We start from the raw sequence: 22,591 nt of genomic DNA, 5'->3' as shown, positions 1-22,591 counted from the left end.
CTAGCAGCTCATGCACTGTCAGTTGCGAGACCTATTGTCACCTTACAGTAGACTTTGAGCCTGCCCATTACTTACCATTGGTTGGGTTTATTGTCACTCATTTGCTTGCATTTTATTCATTAGCCTGTCTAGGCTTTACTTCCTCTTGTCTGTATGGAAGCCCAGGATTAGAACGACTTGGTTACCCCTGTGACCTAAACTTGAGTGCGTTGTTTTGTGATGTGTAATTTGAGGTTTCAAATTGCTTACTCTTTGATATGGCCAGTCCATTTGATGCTTGAGGTCTGATATGTGTCATAGAGCGGTGTGTTTTGCTTTGAACCCTTGATAAAATATAGACACCCATTTGGAGATCTGCCCTGAAAATTTGCGATGTGATGGGTCTTGATGAAAGCCCCCTAGAATTGCTGTTTTATCAATCAGAATTTGTAAAGTGCTGGCCTGGGACCTGAGATGTTTTATTCTGTGTTGAGGTTGTAGTGCAGCTGAGGGGGTGTGGAGACCACTGGGCTTTGATCTAGGTGGTCTTGCCTGCCTAAATACTGCATCATGATTTACATGGTGGGTAGCAATTTATTTATTTTAGAGTTTTACATAGCGCTAGCTAGACTCGAAGGTATCGGAGTGCCCTACATGTTATACAAAGACGTTTACTCGATAACCTGATTCATAATGGAAGTCTATAATCAAGAAACCGATTATTCAATTTGCTTTTTAGAATTTTTCTAGTTTCTTTAAAGCTCCATTAATCTGGGTATATTACTCTGGATTGGGTCTTCTACAGCTATGGTTTACAGGCACACAAATCCCTTTGACCACTCTGTGTAAGGAATGCATTGGCATAGATCACATTGTTGATCCTTTAATTTAATTTTGTTGTCTAAATGGAGAAGCACTTGGAACTTGTTTATAGCCAGTGACGTGTGGTATTGTTCAACATTTTTCAGTGTATGATCCTGTTAGTGCATGAAAGAAAATCTAAAATGATTGTTCAGTGAGGCCATCTGAAGGGTGCAACACTAACTAAACAAGCATTAGAAATATTATAGTTCTCGCATTTCTTTGAGTTAGAGCTATTGGCGTTGTAAATGGAAATATCTTTTACCCTTGTTTTATAGAATTGATGTATGTGGTTTGAGTGGAATTATATAGGTTGGATTGAAATTGTTAGTTGTGCTGTGGAATTGTGTGGTATGGGGCATTTTTTGTGTGCATGTAACATGTTCGCTAAGTCAAAAGCGCATGTTATTGACCTGCTCTTGTATCACCTGTGTATAATTTCTTAATGCCTTATATGAAGATGTGAAGGGATGATGCAGTGTTAATGTCCTGTTATGGACAACGAAAGAGCAATGCTATCTGCAACATGTGAACAAACAGTTGACAGAAACCACAAAGGCCAGAAAGTGTCAAGCAACAAAATCTCGTCTACATTTCCTTACCAGGCCAATACACCCAATCAGCGATTATTGATTTAAAATTTTTGCAATCAATATTTGTTCTGTACAGCACGGAAATTGACCGAGGCTTCTGATGACCTTCACCCATTTAAAATCACAAAGACTGCAACATGTAATTTTGTCATAACGATTATTTTTAGGTCTCACCTAGCGATGCAGCGCATGCGCTGCTCGCTTGGCGAGATATATTGTCGATTTTTCTTCCGAAGGGGGACAGGAGATGTGTACCGACAGGAGATGTGCACGTATACGGTTACGTGTCACGGTGTTTCAGCACAAGGCGCGTGCGGCGCGCTTTCGCTTTCCTTCCCTCCCCCCGTCGTGGAGACTGGGGGTGGCTCCTCAGCTGTGGGACAGTACGTATCATCAGATGGTGAGTGCTGAAGTCCTCTTATACCAGTTGTTTAGGGGCATGCCATAATTCAAGGAATTGTAGCACCCTTTCGTATGTATGCACGTTAATTCGCTGGCTCAGCTCGAGGTTTTGTTAAAATTATTGCTTACCAACTGTCGTGGACTTTACACCGAAAGCCCGTATTGTTATACGCTTTGGAGACCGTCATGAGAAACTACCTCGCTCACTTATTGATCACCTTGTCTGGAACTTCTGAGGCATGTTCAACAGGCACTGCTTGCAACCCGCAGTTCCTTTAACACCTCACACTCTAGTGTTATATAGCATGAGCCAACACAACGGGAAGACCAGAGACAGCGGGCTCGCTCATGGTTCTCTCTTGCTCTCTCTCTTGCTGTTCTCCTCTGCTCCTTCTTCTCAGAACTAGGCTGATGTGAGCCAGCTGCTAACCCCAAGCTGTCTCACCGCACCTACTACAGAGGCCTCCTCTATACCAAGGCTCTCAAATTGGGCGCTCTGGAGTGCAGCAGCAACTTGACCACACACACTGGGCTGAAGTGGTTCTTTTCATTAATTCGTCACCTCTGCTAGTGTCCAGAGCGCTGTAGGGCAGAGGCCCTTGCTGTGCACTCCAGTCCCAGCAGACTGCTTTTGCAGGTTATCAGCGTGACAGTAAAATACATTTTTAACACTGCATTTGGATCTGTGGTGTTCTTTGTTTTGGAGTGACAATGTTAAAGCACTTGCATTATTGAAGTAATCTGTGGCACGGACTCACTATGTGCTCTCATTCATGTTATATGCGCACTGAGGCCAGGCACTGCACACATGTACTTAAGATGAAGCACAATCCGAAACACATACTCTGTACCATCATACCAACGCCTCACTCGAAGCTCACTCTTCCTTGTCCTCGATGCTGACCTATAGAACCCCATCCACTGGTCGCCACCACTGCTCCCAACCCTAGATCACCTATCCCTCAGACAGACTCGAACAAGTATTGGCAAACCCAACAGGTCTACCTTTGTGCCAAAGCATGTGAACACAAGCATTCAAAAAATGCTGTTTGCATGTGTTGTATGCACACATGTTTGTTACACGAGAGCTAAACCTTCTGGCATTGCCAATTCTGGGGAAAAATGCAAGGTAAAACACATTGTTATTTACTACGCCATAGCTAGAACTCGCAAAATATGAGACCTATTGCATTGCAAATGCTTGTTCAAGATCTTATGGTAAATCATTACACAGCTACTGTATAGTCCTTCAGAACTTCAGTTCATGTGTATGGAGGAAAAGACAGTTCAATAAAAGGCACTGTAGTTAAATACAAATTGAAGCAAGGCCTTCGTTATAAAACACCTTTGATTTAAGCACCAAAGGAAAGAATCTGTGTGTTGGGTGTCACAATATTCTGTAAGCATCCATTTGTTTCTGCCTTTTACACAGTTTGGTGAAACATAGAAGCGAAGATTTGAGTGAAATGCTTTTGGTTTTTGTAGCCAACCAGCCTCGAGGAGTCATCTCCTTTGACAGTGGACACCTCACTCCCTCCCTCCCCGAGCCGGAAGTAGGTCTTGAACCAGGAGCACTTGTCACAGTGTTTGGTAGGGACCTGCTAGCAGGAAGCGTTCTCTAGGCAAGGCACCAAACGTGGATGAAAAAGAGCTTAGAATGTGCTAAGCGGGTATTGCACCGGGCAGAATAAAAGAAATGTGTTAAGGCTCTGTAAGGGCCCTCCATGAATAAAGATGAAACGCAGCGGCTGTGAAGCCGCTGCAGCGCTGATCTTAAGCAAAAAGTAATAAGAGGGCACGTGCACATTAAAAAAAAAAAATTGTACAATGGGAATGGCGTTGTAAAAAAAAAATTAGGTTTCAGCTTCCTTGTCACATTGTCATGAAAGCATCAGTGGGTGGTGGGTGTTTAGCGTAGCAAATAGTGATGCTGCAAAGATATGAGCAGTAACCAATTAATAACAAGCAAAGAAAACTGCAAAAGAAAAAAAACTGGGAGGGGCGGGAGGTGGTGTTGGGGTAACGGCTCGGTGAGATTAAGTGAACTGGAAGCAGGGCCATGTGCCAGAAAGGAGAGGCAGAAAGAAAAAATAGAGCACTGAAACTAAAACATATGGCCAATAGTGAAAGGAATCGAAATGCAATGACCTGGTCCAAGTAGGGCACTATTCTTAATTCTATTAATTGTTGTACAATATTTTGAAAAAGGATTCTCTTTTTTTTCAAATATCTCAAAAATTCACAGGTTAGTAGGCACATCAAAAATCTTGGCAACATTTTTAAAATAAGCCACAGTTCCTTGTCCGACAGTCATACCCTCTAAACACCATAGTATGGCCTAGAATAAAGCTGACAGCTCCTGTAAAACTGTCACCTGCAGGGTGATTGACTACGGAAACGCCCTCTACGCCGGAACCACAGCCAAGCTACAGAAAAGACTCTAGCGCATCCAGAACGCCTCCGCCCGACTCATCCTGGATGTCCCCCGACGCAGCCACATCTCCAGCCACCTGAGGAACCTGCACTGGCTCCCCGTCGACAAGAGGATCACGTTCCGGCTCCTCACCCACGCACACAAGTCTCTCCACGACCTGGGCCCCAAGTACCTCAACGACCGCCTGACCTTCTACACGCCCACCAGCCAGCTACGGTCCACCGGCCTGGCCCTCGCAGCCGTACCACGCATCCGAAGAGCCACCGCCGGAGGAAGATCCTTCTCTTACCTGGCTGCCAAGACATGGAACTCCCTCCCCATCCACCTTCGGCTGACCCAGGACCATCTCGCCTTCAGGAAACAACTCAAGACCTGGCTGTTCGAGCAGTAGCATACCCCTCCCCCCAAGCGCCTTGAGACCCTCCCGGGTGAGTAGTGCGCTATACAAATGGCATGATTGATTGATTGATTGATTGATAAGGCCTAAACACAAGGGTGTAATTATCTGCAATAACATTCATGCATAGAAACTAACATAGACCTTCACACTGGACGTAGGCGCCGAAAGCGCGTGAAAATTAATGCCCACTCCTTCACTATTGTAATTGGTCAGAGTCACGTTTAATTAGATTTTCTGAACAAAGCTGTGATCTTCAAACACTCTAACCCGAGGTCTCCTTGAGTAAAACATTGCAGTCCATAACTGAACCCCCTAACCCTACATTGACCCTCACATAAACCTTACCGCTAATATTGTCTTAAAATGAATTTTATAGTCATTCAATATTGCGATGAAGTTAAAACACTGCATTAGGAATCGGGTCAAGCCTCAGCGGAAAATGCAGGCAAACACGATATCCAGTACGTTTAACTTCTCATAATAAATGAGAAGGGACGGTTTTTCCTGAATCAGATATTTAGAAAGAAAAGTTTAAAACAAATGCGCGTTATTGTTTTCCTCACAATATATTTAAGTATGAGAAAACAAAAACATTACAATCCAGGCAGTCAACAATTCTAAGGGAGAGAGGGTGTGTTATAGAAAGGTAGCCTTCTTGAAATGTTAATAAAATTGATCGATAACGTGAGCTTTTATTTTCTCATAATAACATGCCTAACATTTAAATCAGAGTGCTGATTTGACATTAAAAAATAAGTTAGGACAAGCGCTCTAACAACAAGCTGTCTGCAAGAAGCCTAGGAGGGGGGGGGGGGAGACGGAAACTGAAAGCGAGCGATAAGCGCGCTGTGTGTTTGCTGCCAGCCTCCGGGGACAGGAGATGTGCACTCGTACGGTGTGCACATCTCCTGTCCACTCACGTGCACCAGGCCCGGACTGACCGTTGCGGGCACCGGGCAATCCCCCGGTGGGCCGCACGGGTGAGGGCCGGTTTGGGGCCCCTGGGGGCCGTTTTTGTTACAGGGTCGTTTTTGCAGCATAGCTGCAAAAACGGCCCTGTAACAAAAACGGCCGAAAACCGGCCCTGGCAAAGAGCGCGGCCGACCCCCCTCCCCCGGGGGGAGGAGAGGGGGGGCCGGCCGAGCACTTTGCCTGGGCCGGTTTTGGTTCCCAGTCCGGCCCTGACGCGCACATCTCCTGTCTCCCTTCCAACACCAAAGCGGCAACAATAGAGTCTCGCTAGCGATGTAGCGCATGCGCTGTGTTACCTAGCGAGACCTTAAAGGTATTGGGTAGAATCCCATTCCTTGTCTTCTGTCTCCGGGAGATTTGCCTTTAGTAGGACATCCTTGCCCTGAGGTGGGTTCCAATAATAAGTTCCATGGGTGAGCGTAAATTGTGGTAAATCCTTATTCTGTAAATTAGGATCTTCATACTTGTCTGCACATTTTTTTTAGGTGTACGCAGATTCTGAAAATAATTTGTGAATCGTCCCTCATGATGATAGATTTTAATGCAGATGTGACTGTAAATCTATTTTCCCCAAATTATCCTCAACTCTCACCGTTATGTGGAATTCTGGTTGCATTCACAATTCTCAGAATTAAAAACAAGCTTCGCAAAGCCAATGGGTCTCATCTACGAGAGCTAGTGACTTTAGCAAGATTTGTAGCCATGTTGTAGTGCCACACAGTTGTTGTGCAGCCAGGATAAAACTAATTTTAAAAACAGATCTATAATGCGGCCAGCGCTAGCAGCTTCATAGTTTTTAAAAAAAAAAGTATTTGTAGCCATGGGGGAGACTGGGGAAAATGACATGAGGGAGACAGCTAAAAACACACATGCACTCTTGTAAAGTGTTTAAACCAAAAGGAAAAGGTAGCACATGAAAAATGTGCAGTGAAAAGACACAAGTAATGTATCCATGCTCCAGGGCAGGGACAAACACACAAAGAGGAAGGAAGCTGATGAATAAGAAGCAAGTAAATGAGTGACAATGAAGGCAACCAATAGTAAGTAATGGACGGCCTCTAACCCTGTGTAAGGTGACAAAATGATGGGTATTTCTTGTAATAAATTACCTTCCTTTGCTATAAAAGTATTTTCTTTAAACACCAAAGGAAGTGTGTAGCTAAGGTGATAGAAAAAAAACAGGTGTCACCATGCTCGATAGTAGGCTCAGGGGGTAGGGCATATGTGATCAGCAAAAATCTGATGTTCTGTAACCATTAGAGATCCTTGGAATATTTCAATTGGCAATTGGTATGTGGATATCATAGCTCAACACTGATGGGATTAGTTACAGTTGCAGTCATTTTCTCAGTTTGGTTTCAGTATTTCTCTTATCTTTAATTATGGGAAATCCTGGGTGACATTAAAATTATGCCAGCATAATTTGCGTAATTTCAGGAATTTTTTGTTCTGCTTGTGTCTTGAAATTTCTCATATTCCAAAACTTTGCATACTTTTGTGCCATTGACAGTAAAAATGTACCTTGAATTTCGCCATTTGCCGTAAACATTTAGCGCAAATACACGGGAACAGAATGCAAACGGTTGCTGTTTTCTGTGCTTTTATTTAAATGCATCTTCAAACCAAAAATGTACATAGCAGGCATTTTGTGCTAAAAGATATTGCAGAATGACAGATTTGCATTTTGCATAATTTTGCCGGACTTTCCTGTATTCGCGCAAAAGCAAATGACACTAATTTTGCACGTTATGTTAATGTTAAATGGATAGTTGTAAAGTGCGCAGCGACTCAATTAAGTGTCCCGGCGCTGAGGCATGATGACGACATTGGCTGTGCGCTATGACCACCAGTTTGAATATTATAGCTGGAATAACCAGGTTTTCAGTGATTTCCTGAATGAACTGGTAATGCTAAATATTGTAGTAAATGACCCCCTTCAGTTCAGAAAGATATTTAGCTATCAAATATAGCTGTAAAACTTTGCTGGTTTATATAATTATTTCGCACACCTTTCACCACAAAGTAAATAAATGCATGTTGAGACTAGAAACTGGCACCTTTTGTGCTAGATATCTAGGCAATTTCACCTATGTTTTTTTAAACTTTGAAAATACTGATTTTATAAAAGTAATGCTCTCACTGTTTTTTTTTTACATGGTTACGCGTATTGGTAATTTTGGAATTGTGCTAGGGGCAGATTTCAAACCCTAGGTTCGATTTCAGTCAACTATGCGCCTGGGTATCTCACAATAAGGATTTTCAGCTTTAACCATAGTGGGTGCAGAAATATCAGTAATTATACCGGCCTTTTAAGGAGACTGTGACCTCTACTTAAGTTTTTGTACGGTTTAGGGTCTCAGTGACTGTCTTGGGTTGAATGTGCGTATATTGAGGCTCAATACATGTTGGATGTGCACAGACCGATGGCAAGGCAGGTTAAATTGTAAGCTGCCAGGGCAAACGCATGCATCCACCTGGTTACAATCTTCTGTGAGTCCGCTGATGAGTCAACGCAGTCCATTACACTTGCCAGCCATAAAGAGGGTATTAATCAGGCCCATTTCAAAAGATGTGCGGGACATGACGTTGCTGTGCTGCGATAGCAACCTGATGCGATGCTGCTGGTGTCCGATTATTGCCATAGCAACCAGAAGGGATAATTGGAGAGGAAGGTAAAATGGTCACAGCTATAATAACCAATAATAGTGCACGTAATGTGACATGGCGAGGTCATACACAAAAATTACAAGATCTGATGAATTTGATGATCAAAACAGAATGATGTGGGAATTTTTTTAAGTATTGTTGCATTCAGCTTCACATCAGAACGTGTCTGTTGTTCTCCACCAGGTGAGGAGAAGTGCAGTGGAACAAAATGTGGTTTAACCAAACAGTAAAACTCTCTGCAATGGCATATGTGTCTGAGTTCACAGTGTTTATTGCAAACACCCATTACTCTGTTATACCTACTGCTCAGCCAGTGTGAATGTGATGTGGAATGTTGGTAAGATTTGCATCCAGGATTGTATTTTTAATGATCTTCTCTGCATAGGTGGTTATCAAATGAGGTGAGCATGTGTAGGGAGCCTCTTGCAAAACAATTGCATCTAATCGCATGATTAAACTATCAGAATTTGTGAGCTGAGTAGTGCTATATATTCAAAAAGAGGGCAACGTCCCTATTATTGCCAGAATAGCAGCTCTCTCTTGGTCTCCATCTTTACTCTGGCCTTTTTGTGCCTAGAGAGCAATTATACTTTTAGGGTAGGTTCCATGTTTTTATTGGTACATTAAGGGCAAATTACTCCTTAATCAGTTGACCTTGAAACGTGCAATAATATTGGTGCTCCTCTGGCCATCCCCTGGTATGGGGCCCACGCCTCCTCACTTGGACATCTTTTTCTTCTTTCCCTCGATGTTTGACGCCCTGCCTTAGGCCAAGGTCTACTTTCAATTAATGGGGTTAGGGTGGTGATTAAAAAAAAAAAACAGGGGCAGGCTGTAGCAATTGGTATTACATTTCTAGATTATAGACATGAGGATATTAAGAGGTTTGAAGTGCCAACCCTAGTCCATGTCGCATGAAGGGAATCATGAGTTGTCCCAAGGGCTAGGGATTCTCATTGGACTACTTCTCACACCTGTGGGCATGGAGTACAGTGGCGGCTGGTGACATTTGAAAGCAGTGGGGCATACATTTTTTTGCCGTACGTCACTATGGCAAGGGAAGGTTTTTAGATACTAAGCCAGAGCGGAAAGTGTACATGCCAGTAGCATCATTTTACCATGGGCTTTAGGATGGTGAGTTCTGACCTATTTTTATCAAAATATTATATCCAGTGTTGGGCAGACCACACTTCTGTTTTTTCAAGCAGTGTCAATAAGAGGCGTTAGGGTCTCTCCGTTGAAAGCCGCCCAATCCATGAACCTCAGAAGAGCCGAAACCCTAGCCATACCTTGATGGGATGTGAAAGAGTGCCTCGGCGATCACAACAGCTGTCTGTGGTTTCCATTTAACCCCCTAAATCTCTAGCCAGATTTAAAGGCGAGCAGCCACATATTGTTTGAGCATGAGTAAGATGGAGTATGTGTGAGTACGGCTGTGTGTGTGCATAACATGCAGAACACAAAGCATGTGTACAATAAGCACATGGAGGGTCAAAGAGTAGAAAACATGGGCATGCTCAGGGAAAGGTCAAAGAAGCGGACAAGAAAATACATGGCAGATACAGTTCTCATCCACAAAGGAACTACCTGTGTCTGCCCTGTAAGAATGAGTCCAGTTTTCACAGGATATGTGTGTTAGATTGATCTAACTATATGAAATGATGCATTCAAACGCTTAACTTCACAATTGTCCTAAACTTTTTTATGCTTTAAGGGCATATTTAGCACATGCCACACGACACGTCAACCATACATTTAAAGGCACCGATCATGGCACACTTGTGCTTATTAACTAAAAGGGAATGCTTGTGAAAAACCAATACATAGTAAATTACACACGTGTAAGTGTAACACATACAAAGCTATTGCCTCAGCTAATCTGCCGCGTGTCCGCTTTCCCCACCTGCCCTTCATGCACCGTTCGGTCACCTTTGCCCCCACCCCCATTGCAAGAATTCTGTTATTGTATTGCTGTCTTCCATTGCTTCTTGCTGCCATTGCCAAGTTCATGGCGACCCGCTACTCAAGCAAATAGTCAATTGTATTAGTTTGTACTTTAGTCATAATATCTCCACCCTCTATGTTGGGCCCCTCCACTTACTGCCTAGTCAGTGATTAAGCATTTGAGGACGTCTTTTTCAGGGCACTCAGTCAAGACTACTTTCTGAGACGCCAGCAGGATACAAAATACCATTGAATATTTTTCTATAACGTTGCAATGATGTGCAAAGTTAACTTACCTTCCTTCCCGCCTTCGAGTTCAACTTCCGACTTTCCGACTCCCCGACTCCTGCCGTCCTGTTCTTGAATTGATTCCCATGGTGCTCGTCGTCGTCACGCTCACGCAGGAAGGCTGCAGGCAGCCTCCCTCCCCTCCCACAGCACAGCGCTGTGATTGGTTCGGCCGGCTGCCCCAAGACCACGTCATTTCTCTGTATGCTGCAGCATACAGAGACCAGGGAGAGTGGGAGGGGTTACTCGAGGGCAGGGGGGAGCGGCTTGCCCGCTGTTATTAATACAGGTAATACTGTCTGTTTGGACAGCCTTTCAGGCTGCCCAAACAGACAGTATTAACAGTGGGAAAGCCACTCCCCCCCCCCCCCCTGCCCTCGAGTAGGAACTTATGCTTACTCGCCGTGCGAGAAGGCAGAAACAAATGGTAGTTATTCTACTATTTGCTTCTGCCTTCTCGCACGGCGAGAAAGCAGTGGGGCGGCGCCCAAACGCCCCCATGGAGGATCCGCCACTGATGGAGTAATACACTGCACTGTGTTATATGTGCCCACTGCAACCCCTATATTAAGTGCAGTGAATATGAAGTGAGATTCCTCACTGTAAGAGGTACCACTTTGTGATTACTTTACGAGATGGGTTAAAGTTTATCCCTAATGATCCTTGATGGTTATGAGTTTGTATTGATAACACAGAGGGAGCCATGAGGTTTTTCCATTATTACACTTTGACTCGCCTCAGTCGCAATCTAATTCATAACGATCCTTGAGATTCTTTGCAAGTGGGAAAGCACCTCAGTAAAGCACATGAAAAGGTATGTTGGGTAGGGATGTAGACAGTCAAGACCTGCTGGTTCCAGGCGTTACATTTTCACTATTTTCAGTGCATCAATGGGTGGCTAGGAATAGCATCAACCAGATAGAAGCTCTCACTTCTCTGAAACTTGCTTTAAAATTTGAGGGTGCAACAGATAGGTATGGCTACTGTTCAGTGGCGGATCCTCCATGGGGTGCGTTTGGGCGCCGCCTCACTGCTTTCTCGCCGTGCGAGAAGGCAGAAACAAATAGTAGAGAACTACCATTTGTTTCTGCCTTCTCGCACGGCGAGAAAGCAGAAGTTCCTGCTTGAGAGAGTGGGAGGGGTTACTCAAGGGCAGGGGGGAGTGGCTTTCCCCACTGTTGTTAATGCGGTCTGTTTGGGCAGCCTGAGAGGCTATCCAAACAGACAGTATTAACTGTATTAAGAACAGTGGGCAAGCCGCTCCCCCCTGCCCTCGAGTAACCCCTCCCACTCTCCCTGCTCTCTGTATGCTGCAGCATACAGAGAGAAATGACGTGGTTGGGGCAGCCGGCCGAACCAACCACAGCGCTGTGCTGTTGTGAAGGGGAGGGAGGCTGCATGCAGCCTTCCTGCACTGGTGACGACTAGCACGGAATTCAAAAGAACAGGACGGCGTCGGCGGGAGTCGGAGGTCTGGTTGAGTCTCGGACTCGGAACTTGAAGGCGGGAAGAAGGTAAGTTTGACTTTTATTTTATTTATACCTGCTTCTATATTTCTTCCACTACCTGATCCTTAAATTCTCTCCCTTTATATCCCTTTCTAGTTCTGTCCCCTTTTACCTTTTTTTTTCATCAGTCCTATTTTACTTGTCACTCCTACGGGGCCAGAATGATTTTCTGTGTGCCGTCTAAGCTCATAAGAAGATTTTTGTACAGTGAGTGCAGGTCCAGAGCAGTGCATTAGGCCAGTGCAAGCAAAGGGCTGCGGACCTGAAGGGTAGGACAGGTCACAAGGCTGGTCACCATTTATATGTATCCACATTGTCCAGTGACTAATCCGTTTAAATTCCACATTTAAGAGGAGTCTTGATGCTCAAATATTTCCAGTTGTAAGGCATAGTCCCCCCCCCTCCCTCGAGGCGTGTTCTAGATCATTCTCAGAGCCTAGATCAGACATTTTGGACCGTCTTGAGTCGTGTTTCCAGGTAGGGCGAACGAATAGCATACTAACGAAAAAAAAGCGATAAATGCACTTATGGTTATGATACATTGGGTTTACCTCATGAATAATACATGTGCCATTCATGGAAAATCAATGTAGTTTAGGATAGTCTGAGGGCTTGGAAGGCTTCGCTAAAATATTATGCGGGAAGGAGAGGCGCAAATGTTATAAAGCAAGGAAGGTCTCAAGTCCTGAAGGTTTGGGTGCTCTCAGCTCTCTTAATCGCGTGAAATAGTTTTATGGTGTTGTGACAAGGCTCTGCACATGTTCAGGAGAAGAGGGACACTTGTATTTCTGGAGGTGCTGCCTGGTTTGTGGCGGATCCTCCATGGGGGGGGGGGGGGTTCGGGCACGCGCGCTACGCCTCGCCACTTTCAAATGTCACCAGCCGCCACTGTTACTGTTTCAGGAGAGACGCCGGGCCATAGGGGAGAGGGGAACTAGGATTTTCAATAATGATCAACTCTATAGTTATTAAATCCAGTATAGTGTTATCATCAGCCATTGACTAGTTGTTTCTCGAAGAGCACAAAAAAGCATTTGTCAAAATTGTACTGGTTGTACATACAGATGTCCAACCTCTATGCTGGGATGTTATCCCAATGCTGCTATTTTACTCATACTGTTTCTAATGCAAGGTTAATAGCACTTTTATAGGGATTTTCTTCCACACGTTTGTGTTTGTCATTAATAGTAGTATTGAAATTATTACTATTTATAGTATTATTAATGTGCAAAACGTCCTGTTCTTTATTTTTTTTGTTTTGTTATAAATGCACGTGTAGATTGTTGATAATTCGTTTTTTTTCTAAGATGTATTATTCTTGTGGTTAGTAGTTTTCCAGACTGGACTACAATAATATTATTTTCTTTTCTATTTAGCAAACCTTCTCTAATGAAGTCCATTGCGTGGAAGAAATTTTGAAGGTAAGTCAACCTTAGGCATTGGGTCTTCTTGTTTGTTTTCTGACAGATTTCACTGCAAGTGTCTTGAATGATCTGCTTTGAAATAATTTCTTGAATGTCATAGGGACCTTTGTCCTTCTAGCATATTAACTTAATGTTGCTCATGTTTTAGCTATAGGTTTTTGCATTAAGACCTAGGATGGAATAATTGTAATGCCACCCTTTTCCAGAACCCCTGTGGTTGTTTGATTAATAATTTGATTAACCACCTTGATTTTTGTACCAAGTATGTTACTTGACTGCAAATTGACTAGATGTAAAAATTCAATTTTGTGTTGGAGTGTGTGACAGAATAAGAGTTCATTTGTAGTTATTTAACCTCCAGGGATAACTAAATTGCGAACAAGCAATTAGCAACAAACTACAGTCAGATACTGGTTGCTAACAAAATAGAAACAGTTTAAAAAATAGACAAAGTAACTCTTCAAGCATTCTCGCCCACTTTTACCTTTTACACAGTGTTATAATTTTGAATCCAGTATCAGAGCTTCATGACTTATATTTTTTTAAGAGGCACTTTGCCTAGTTATTGAAGATCGGTTAACTCGTAACTTTTCAGTTCTCCAACGTCCTACAATTTGGTCCTTAATGGGGAAAAGCCCATCACAAATATGCAAAGAGTTTCATGTCTCAGTGCCCCATTTAGTAGATTGTTTCTGTGTATTCATTCTCCTTCCTACTTGTACATTTACAAATGTATGCAAGAGGCAGAAGCTATTTTGTTTAAAAGTCTGTGCTACTGATGTTACATTGTAGTAGTACCAAATCCAAAGTGGCATTCACCAGCCCATATCCACTTTCTTCAGTCTAGCGTTGAGACTCAAAAACCTGCAAATTTGCGCGCTTCAAGGAGGGGAAAAAATCCTGTTTGGCTTGTAAATGCGGAGAGCTTTTGTTGAAGGTAGCCTTAATTCAGTTCAGCTGATATCTTCTCACAAAGACTTGTTTAACTTATAAGGGGTAACCTTAGCTTGGGCCCTGGTAAAGCTGTTGTTGGCTTCCATAATGCCTTCATATGTCTTGGGCTCTTATAGCCCACAGTGGACACTGCGAAAGCAGTGGTATCTGAAGCAGGAGTCCCAGACCCAAACAATATTAATGTATCATAAATAACAACCTTGACGCAGGACAAAGCATGGATACACCAGCAATGGACGCACAATGTACAAATCCACGTATTTCTGAATGTGGGACAATGTCATTGTTTTTCGTTTCTTGTGTTACTTTTAGAATTGTGTCACCTTTCTACACAGTCAGTCAGTCAAATGTCTTTATTCGGTTTATGAGCAAACCATAAAAGCAAGAAAAAACAGTATATATAAACAGTTGTAAATACATAATCCATTAAACACAATCAAGACTCATTAAAAACCATTAAAAACTATTTCATTTTAAACATGATATTAAAAAGGGAATGCACATGATAAAGTGTTTAAGTTGATTTTCTCAAGATTCTTACAGCTGCTGATAAAAAATTAGCGATGTTAAAAGTTTCCCAGACATCAGTCAACATTTGCAAGTGAAGAAGGGCTGGTCTCACTTGCACGAAGCCCTTGTTACTTAGACTTGGGAGAATAAAACGTTTCCTAATGACAACAAGGTGTTCACAGAAAAAGAGCAAATGTATAATATCTTGTTGCGAGAAATTATCGCAAGTACAAGGGCCTAGGTCGTCTGCCCTCTTCCAACCTTTCTGATTACCAAAAAGAAAAGAAAATTGGTTAAATCTAAATCTAGTCAATAGGAAACGATGATTATTGTTTGTGACATAGCCGAGATACGGTTCCATGGATAGTGTTGTTTTACATAGCTGGTGAGCCCTTACTGCCACCTTTACCAGCTCTCTCTGTTCCCTATCCATGGTGGCTATGCGCAAGTACATTTCCCTAGACCATTTTATGTCTCCCTTCACTAAGGTTTCTGGGGAGTGATATAGTTCTGGTCGACCCAGTTTACCTGCAAGCTTCTGAATATATTTGAGCCAGGGTATACTCAGCCCGCGGTCGAGTGACATACAGTCTTTCAGAATAATGTGGTTAAGCACTAAGTCAGGGTTTAACCAGGTGGCTATCCATTTCAATAGAGGAGCCACAGCAATGGCGTCTTCAACAAAGCAAATTCCAAGCTCCTGATGGACAATGTAATTAGCTGTTGTCTTCGGGACAGATAAAAGGTTCTTTAAAAACCTTCTTCAACCGTCTGTATGTTCTTTGTATTTTTAATGCCCCACAACTCAGCCCCATACATAGCTAGTGAAATGCACTTGGCTCTGTATATTTGGATGAGGGCCTGCATTGGTCTGGCTCCTAACTTTCTGGCGAAACCCAGTACAGCCAGGGTAGCCCTTATCAATACGATTTTTTTCGCTGTGATTTGGGTTACCCAGGATCCTTGGTCATCAAATAGTACAGCCAGATAGGGGAATGACGTCACCCTGGTTAATATGTGTCCCTCGCAATAAAACGTTTTAACCTTTGAGGATTTATGCCCAATAACCATTATATGTGATTTTGAGAAATTTACACTCATCTAATGATTTCATAAAAACAGAGAAAGAGTCTAACATTAACTGAAGTCCCACTGCCGTCCTTGCTAGGAGGGCGGCATCATCCGCATATAAAAGTGCGGGAATCAAGCGTTTCCCTGCACGAGGAATATCTTTACAGGAGGCAATTAGGGCCATATCTAGGTTGTTGATATATAATGTAAAAAGCAGTGGCGCCAAGATGCACCCCTACCTAACTCCATTAGATATGGGTATGTCTTCCGTACAGTTACCCTGTTGGTCATACCTCACCGTTGCAGATAAATCCCTGTGCAGGTCAGGTAGGAAATAGACGATGTTTTTGTCTACTCCACAGGTTAGGAGCATGGACCACAGCTTCGACCTATTTACTCGGTCGAAGGCCAAGGAGAGGTCCATAAAGGCTACTAATAGTGGGCCTTTCTTTGCCACCGTATATTTGACTATTAGTAGTTACAAATTTAAACATTGATCCGTGGTGCCCATCCCTTTTCTGAAGCCATACTGGGCCACAGACAACGTTCCAGATTCCTCCAGCCAACCAGTCAGTTGGCCAAGGACCACCCTACCAAGCACTTTCACCGAGGAATCAATTAAGGATATCGGGCGGTAACAGCTTGAGTCACTTCTATTTCCCTTCTTATATATGGGTATGATGACAGATCTTGCCCATGTAGAGGGCAAGCCCATTTGACAGGCATTTACAAAGACATTATATAAAATCTTCGACCAGCTTTTTACATCAGATTTAAAAAGATATGCCGGGACTCCATCCGGCCCTGGGGCCTTGTTACTTGTCATTTGCATAATGGCCTGTGTTACCTCTAACTCTGTAAAGGACAAAGAATATTTCTCCATGTTTAAAACTGGGTCTTCCAGCATCCCATTTCCATCATAAACTTGTTTAAAATGACTGTGCCATTCTTTTTCCTGGATACCGCAATCAAGCTCACTATTGCTTTTATCCTGAAAAAAGGGCTTATTCACCACAGACCAGAATTTGGCACTGTTTTTGATTACGTCTATTGATATAAGCTCGTTCCAGGCTTCCTCCCTAATTTCATTTCTTCGCTTTTTTTGTGCTTTTTTACAAGTGTTCCTAAGGGCAGCAATTTCCGCTTTGTCATGCGGAACGGCTTTCCGTGCTACCATCAACTTCCGATGGGCTATTGAACAGTTGTGATCAAACCATTTTTCCCCGATCCTGGGTTGCCCCTTTACTGTTTTTTTGAGGTCACTATCAACCTGAGTGCATATTCTGCTATAGGCCAATAGGACCTCATCCCCTATGACATCATCTTTCAAACAGGTGGTCATATCTTCCCCAACCTTTCCCATCAAATTTTCCCTGTAATCTAACAGCACCACTCGGCACCATTTCAGGCGTCGAGCTTGGTCGATAGGTCTTATATCATGGATTCCAGCTGTCTGGTTGGATTTGACTTTTTTCTTTAGATCGTCTGTCAGAAACACCCTGACAGGGTTATGATCACCATAGGTAGACCAGCTCACTTAATACTGGCTGACCCTGCTTGCTATATTTACACTCACAAAAATATAATCAATTGTTGAACCGGAACCTCTTCCTTTATAAGTTGGGATGTCTCCTATAGACTTGGTAGGGTAAATCAAATCATTACTTGCCACCAAATCTTCCAAGTACAAACGCTGCGGGGTGTGTTCAAAATGAGTATGATCTTGGTTCTCTGGACCTAGACTATCCCATACAAAACAGTTACCATTACAACGGTGAACATTAAAATCTCCAAGCACAATAACCGAATAACAAATGGTACTGTTAACATTATACAGCTCCAAAAAATCGTATAGACTGACTAAATGTTCATTTAAAGTACACTTTTCAAATGAGTTATAAAAGTTGACAATAAGCCAATTCCCAGAGGATTCAGTAAGAATTTCCACAGCTAGGCAGTGTGGTGTACCTGTCTCCACTTTAGTGTAAATCCCCTCAAGTTTAAGTGAAATAAGGGTTAAGAGACCCCCCTTCGCCCTCCCCATAGGGGAGGGGACTGCTGCCGACCAAAAGGCCACATATCCATCCAAGAAAAAGGTGTTCCTTGTGTCCCAAGTTTCCTGGACCCCGATGATATCACAGTCAGTCAAACACTCCCTCCACTTTGCATCATTTTCTTTGCTCTTCAACCCGGCGATGTTCCAGCTGAGGACCCTCGTTCCTAGACGTGGGGCTCTCTCTACCACCGTGCCATCAAAACAACCAGCTTGAGCGACCCCTACAGTATTCATAACATTGAGGTTTCCATCCCCACAAATACTTGCTGGAATTCCATTTAACCCACATTCCTCCTCCACAGCCAATGGAGTAGCTTCAACAACAGGTATGGAATGGTCCTGGCCGTGTTCAAGTCAGTCATTTGAATCTAGATCACTCAGGGGCTGGTATCGATTGAATGTGGGAACCCCACGGCTGGTAAACCCTTCGGTGCCAATTTCTCTGCCCCTACATAGATCGTTAACGGGTTCCTGAATTAAGTGCCTATAAAAGTACCCCAGTGAGCGAAGTGTAATGCCCTGTTCAGACTGTGGCAGTGAGGAAGCTCTTAACAATGCATTGTTAACAAGGAGTGGATTACTGAAATTTATGATGACACAATCGCCCCCAATGTTCTATTGGGATCGTCCTATCCATGCGACTCTCCTGGTGGTTAACATCTCATGTGATAAAGCTACTGGAAACCCACACTCTCTGTTTAGCCACGAAACAGTTTTATTGTTCAGGGAATCGTGGGATTCTTGCTTATTTGGGTGACCAGCCTCTGTAAAGGGTGGTACATTTGTCAACACTGCGACAAACGGGGCACATTCAGGGGGTAGGTCTGGCTGTGCGCTAACAGTGCGACCAGTCTTTCCTTCTGCCATCCCTCTTTTGCTCCCTAAACATGTTGCAGGTGGTATATTTTTGCATGCAGTTTCCAGGGGTATAGGGGCTGCATTTTCTACTGAACAGGATCCCTCATTTGTGGGCTTTGTTGACTCTTTAATAACCCTTAGGTCCTTTTCAACAGTTTTATCAGCTTTATCGATACGAGGTCCCAGGAGGCTGCCTAATTTCACAATTTCTGCAGACAGAGTGACAATTTTGGCCATTAAAGGTTTTATTAACTTGGTGATTTTCGCCTCCATAATGCCAATCAAACAATCAAATTGCTCTGTATCTAATTTGACCATGGCATTATTAGTTGCTACCTCATTTAAATTTTCCACACTAACGAGTGGTGGGTCAGCTCTTTTATTGACGGTTCGACCCCCCCGTTTAATCTGCGTGTGCTTACGGGACCTCAGCACTCTCTTTGTTACTGGTGCCGTAGAGCGCTCGGCTTGAGCATCATTTAAAACACCCGTGTTAACCAAAGTCTGCGATAAATCTGTGGGTAGGGGAGCAGAATCTGCCATATTTACTGAATCATTTGGGGCAGCATCACTACTATCACTCTTAGTTGAGAGAGATAAAGCCGTGGGTGAAATAGGCATTGTGAGGGGACTGTTTCCCTGACCTAGTGATTTTCGTCGTTCACTATTTATTTTAGTCACTACTTTCACAAGATAGTTATCTAGTGTCACTACATCAGGGGGTGTTTTGCCTATAGTGGATTTCTTCATCTTCAAAGGTTACAAAAAAAAAAGCCTTTGGGGGATCTGATGTGGTGCAGGGGTAGAGGAGGTAAAGGAGATTGGTACACAATACAGTGATTTGAAGTATTTCCACTCCTTATCCTAAGCGACCACACAAATACTATAAAAGAAATGACGCTTTCACTCAAACCGTAATGACGAGGGTCAGCTACACAATACAGGAACCAAAATCCATGGCCCAGCCCAGCCTCTTTAGGCCTCTGAGGGCAACAGAGGGCCCGCCCTTGTCCCGGGCTTCACCCGGGACGCTCCCGCGTCGCGGTGAGATTAGAACTGTTATATATGGTAGGAGGTGTGGGCGCGGCTTGCGCCAGGGCCAGGTGGTGGCAGGTGAAGGATCCTGGGACTTGGAGTCCGCCTTGGTGTTCCGGCCCAGGGTCACGGTGCTCTCCCCGCTATCCTCCCACGACCTTTAAGCTGTTCAAAAGTGGGTCAGAGGGTCCGCTGTCTCCCTCGTTGTCAGCTCCGCCAAAGTTTCCCACACGCTGCGGCTCCCGCGAAGCGGGAGCGGTGAGGTCAGATAAGGCTGCTGGGAGGTTGGGACGTGGCTTGCTCCCGGGCCAGATGGTGGCAGGTGAAGGATCCTGGGACTTGGAGTCCGCCTTGTTGTTCCGGCGGGACTGCAACAAGCCCAGGGTCACTGTGCTCTCCCCGCTATCCTCCCACGACCTTTAAGCTGTTCAAAAGTGGGTCAGAGGGTCCGCTGTCTCCCTCGTTGTCATCGCCGCCAAAGTTTCCCACACGCTGCGGCTCCCGCAAAGCGGGAGCGGCGAGGTCAGATAAGGCTGCTGGGAGGTAGGGACGTGGCTTGCTCCCGGGCCAGATGGTGGCAGGTGAAGGATCCTGGGACTTGGAGTCCGCCTTGGTGTTCTGGCGGGGTTGCAACAAGCCCAGGGTCACGGTGCTCTCCCCGCTATCCTGCCACGACCATTAAGCTGTTCAAAAGTGGGTCAGAGGGTCCGCTGTCTCCCTCGTTGTCAGCTCCGCCAAAGTTTCCCACACGCTGCGGCTCCTTTCTACATAAAAAACTGTGCTGGAAGCCTCGAGTCTCCCTCTTTGTCTTTAACTTCCACCTGTGTCTAAGGTGTCTAACACAAGTGGGAGGGGGAGATGTGGGTCATCTCCGGAAGATTAATTAGCTTAGATCTGTTAATTCCACCCCCCTCACCCCCCACTCCTCCAGTGGCATTAAATTGGTCACAAATTACTTTCACAACAAAGGACGCCATGTTGGTGTCAGCCTGGACTATCGGACCGAGCCTCAAGCATGCAGGGGGCACAACCCGGCCTCATGTCCTCAATCCACTAACCAGGCTGGTACCGGCTGCTCTTGGGGCACAGTTACCCCATCTGTGCGGGGCCCAAGGGGTCACTTGTGAGTAGAAAGATTTTAAAGCAGCAATAAGCAGCCTTATTCTTCCTTTTCTCATAAATGGTTACATTATCTCCGTGGACTGTGCCCTTCATCTCTTGTATTTAGAAGTTCACTTGGGAGACCTGCATGCCATCTGCACCCTTACCTTAGTAGTGAAGCTTGCCTAGTGTGTTTTCTACTCAAAGGCCTTTTTATGTTGATAAATGTTTAGTTACTTTGTGGTACGCTTTTTCCCAAAAAGGTAATGTGGACATCGTAGTAAAAGAATCCGTGCTGGATTTTTCAGTAGCAGAACGGTCGCTAGGTTTCCAGGAGAAACGGTGGTTTATTTTAGCTATAAATAGTACATTTGCTGATGCTATGGCGTAAGAAACGGTTAAATAATAGAAAGGTACTTTGAACTCCTAAGCTGTGAACTCCCTGTGCGTGAAGGGCTCACATTGTACACTTCCTCCCAAACATAAATCATGTGTGCGACACAGACCTGCTCTCCTCTGAAGGCAGCACTGAACACCGCCGGTTCCCTTCCTGGGCTGTGAAACCGAAAACTATGCCGACAACGATATCTATGTGGAATTCATGCGTCTGGACTCTCGGAAACGGAAAAACAAAGTATGATATTCCGTTCTCTCTCTTTCTGGTTGTGACTCTGTAGGTGCATCTCAAGTTTCGGCTCGGGTAGGAAGAATCTTATGAAATTGGACCATGGTTGGCCCCACTCTGCATGGGAAGTGTCGATGCAAGTTTGTTGAATCACGGAAAAACGATGGAAAAAATATGTGGGCTGCTCTGCCATACTGTAAACTTCGAGAAAGTAAATATTCCACACAAAGGCCCAACGGGAATACTCACATCTATGGAAAAAGAAAAATATTTTAATTCTACTGCTATCCACACAAAGGTAAGACATCAACAAACAATTACAGAGTCCTCCCCTGAGGATGGGGCTGTAGCGTTTCTTTGCCAGTTTCCTGTCCCACTCACTCCCCGCATTAGCAATCGTAGTTATTCCCTTTTCACTATTGGCAACATCCAGGGTATGCCCACTAGTAGTCCTAGTCTTAACCCCTTCCACGTGGGGCTAATTCCCCCGCGCTGAGGGGGGGAAGGGGGGCCGAGCGCGGGGCCGCTGTGCTCATCATGCTGCACAGTGGAGCTGTGCTCATGACGAGCTGAGCTCGTCACGACTCCGCCCACTCCCATAGAATGCCCGCACAGGTGCCGAATTAGCCATTAGTGGGCTTTTCTCTGCAGTTATGATGAGCTCAGCTCGTCATGAGCACAGCTCCACTGTGCCTCATGACGAGCTCAGCTCGTCATAAGCGCCAAAGCGGTTAAGAGTCCACTAGGACGCTGATTTAAAGGTAATTGTGCTCCTGCAGCACATTCCCCTGCTCACAGCAGTTGAAGCCAAGTTCGGGTAAGCTGGTCACATGTGGCCCAAACGGCTGCAGATTCTCTCACTTGCGGTGGTGCACCTGAAGAGAGTGGCAGCATTCTGAAGCTTCTCCT

The 22,591-nt window shown here is 44.4% G+C and overlaps 1 protein-coding gene across 7 annotated transcripts in view; it reads left to right on the top strand.

The window, feature by feature from the left end:
- AFF1 (ALF transcription elongation factor 1) overlaps positions 1–22,591 on the top strand; it is a 1,572,806-nt gene that overhangs the window by 1,409,358 nt on the left and 140,857 nt on the right. For all 7 annotated transcript variants that reach the window (XM_078676276.1, XM_078676278.1, XM_078676273.1 and 4 more), the window contains one exon: positions 13,425–13,469. In XM_078676276.1, coding sequence (XP_078532402.1) covers positions 13,425–13,469 — 45 coding nt within the window. The remainder of the gene's footprint in view (positions 1–13,424; positions 13,470–22,591) is intronic.

Source organism: Lissotriton helveticus, chromosome 2_1 (assembly GCF_964261635.1).
Source record: "Lissotriton helveticus chromosome 2_1, aLisHel1.1, whole genome shotgun sequence".
Lineage (NCBI taxonomy): Eukaryota > Metazoa > Chordata > Amphibia > Caudata > Salamandridae > Lissotriton > Lissotriton helveticus.
Note: the sequence above shows the minus strand (reverse complement) of the source record. Positions and strands in the feature narration are given on the sequence as shown.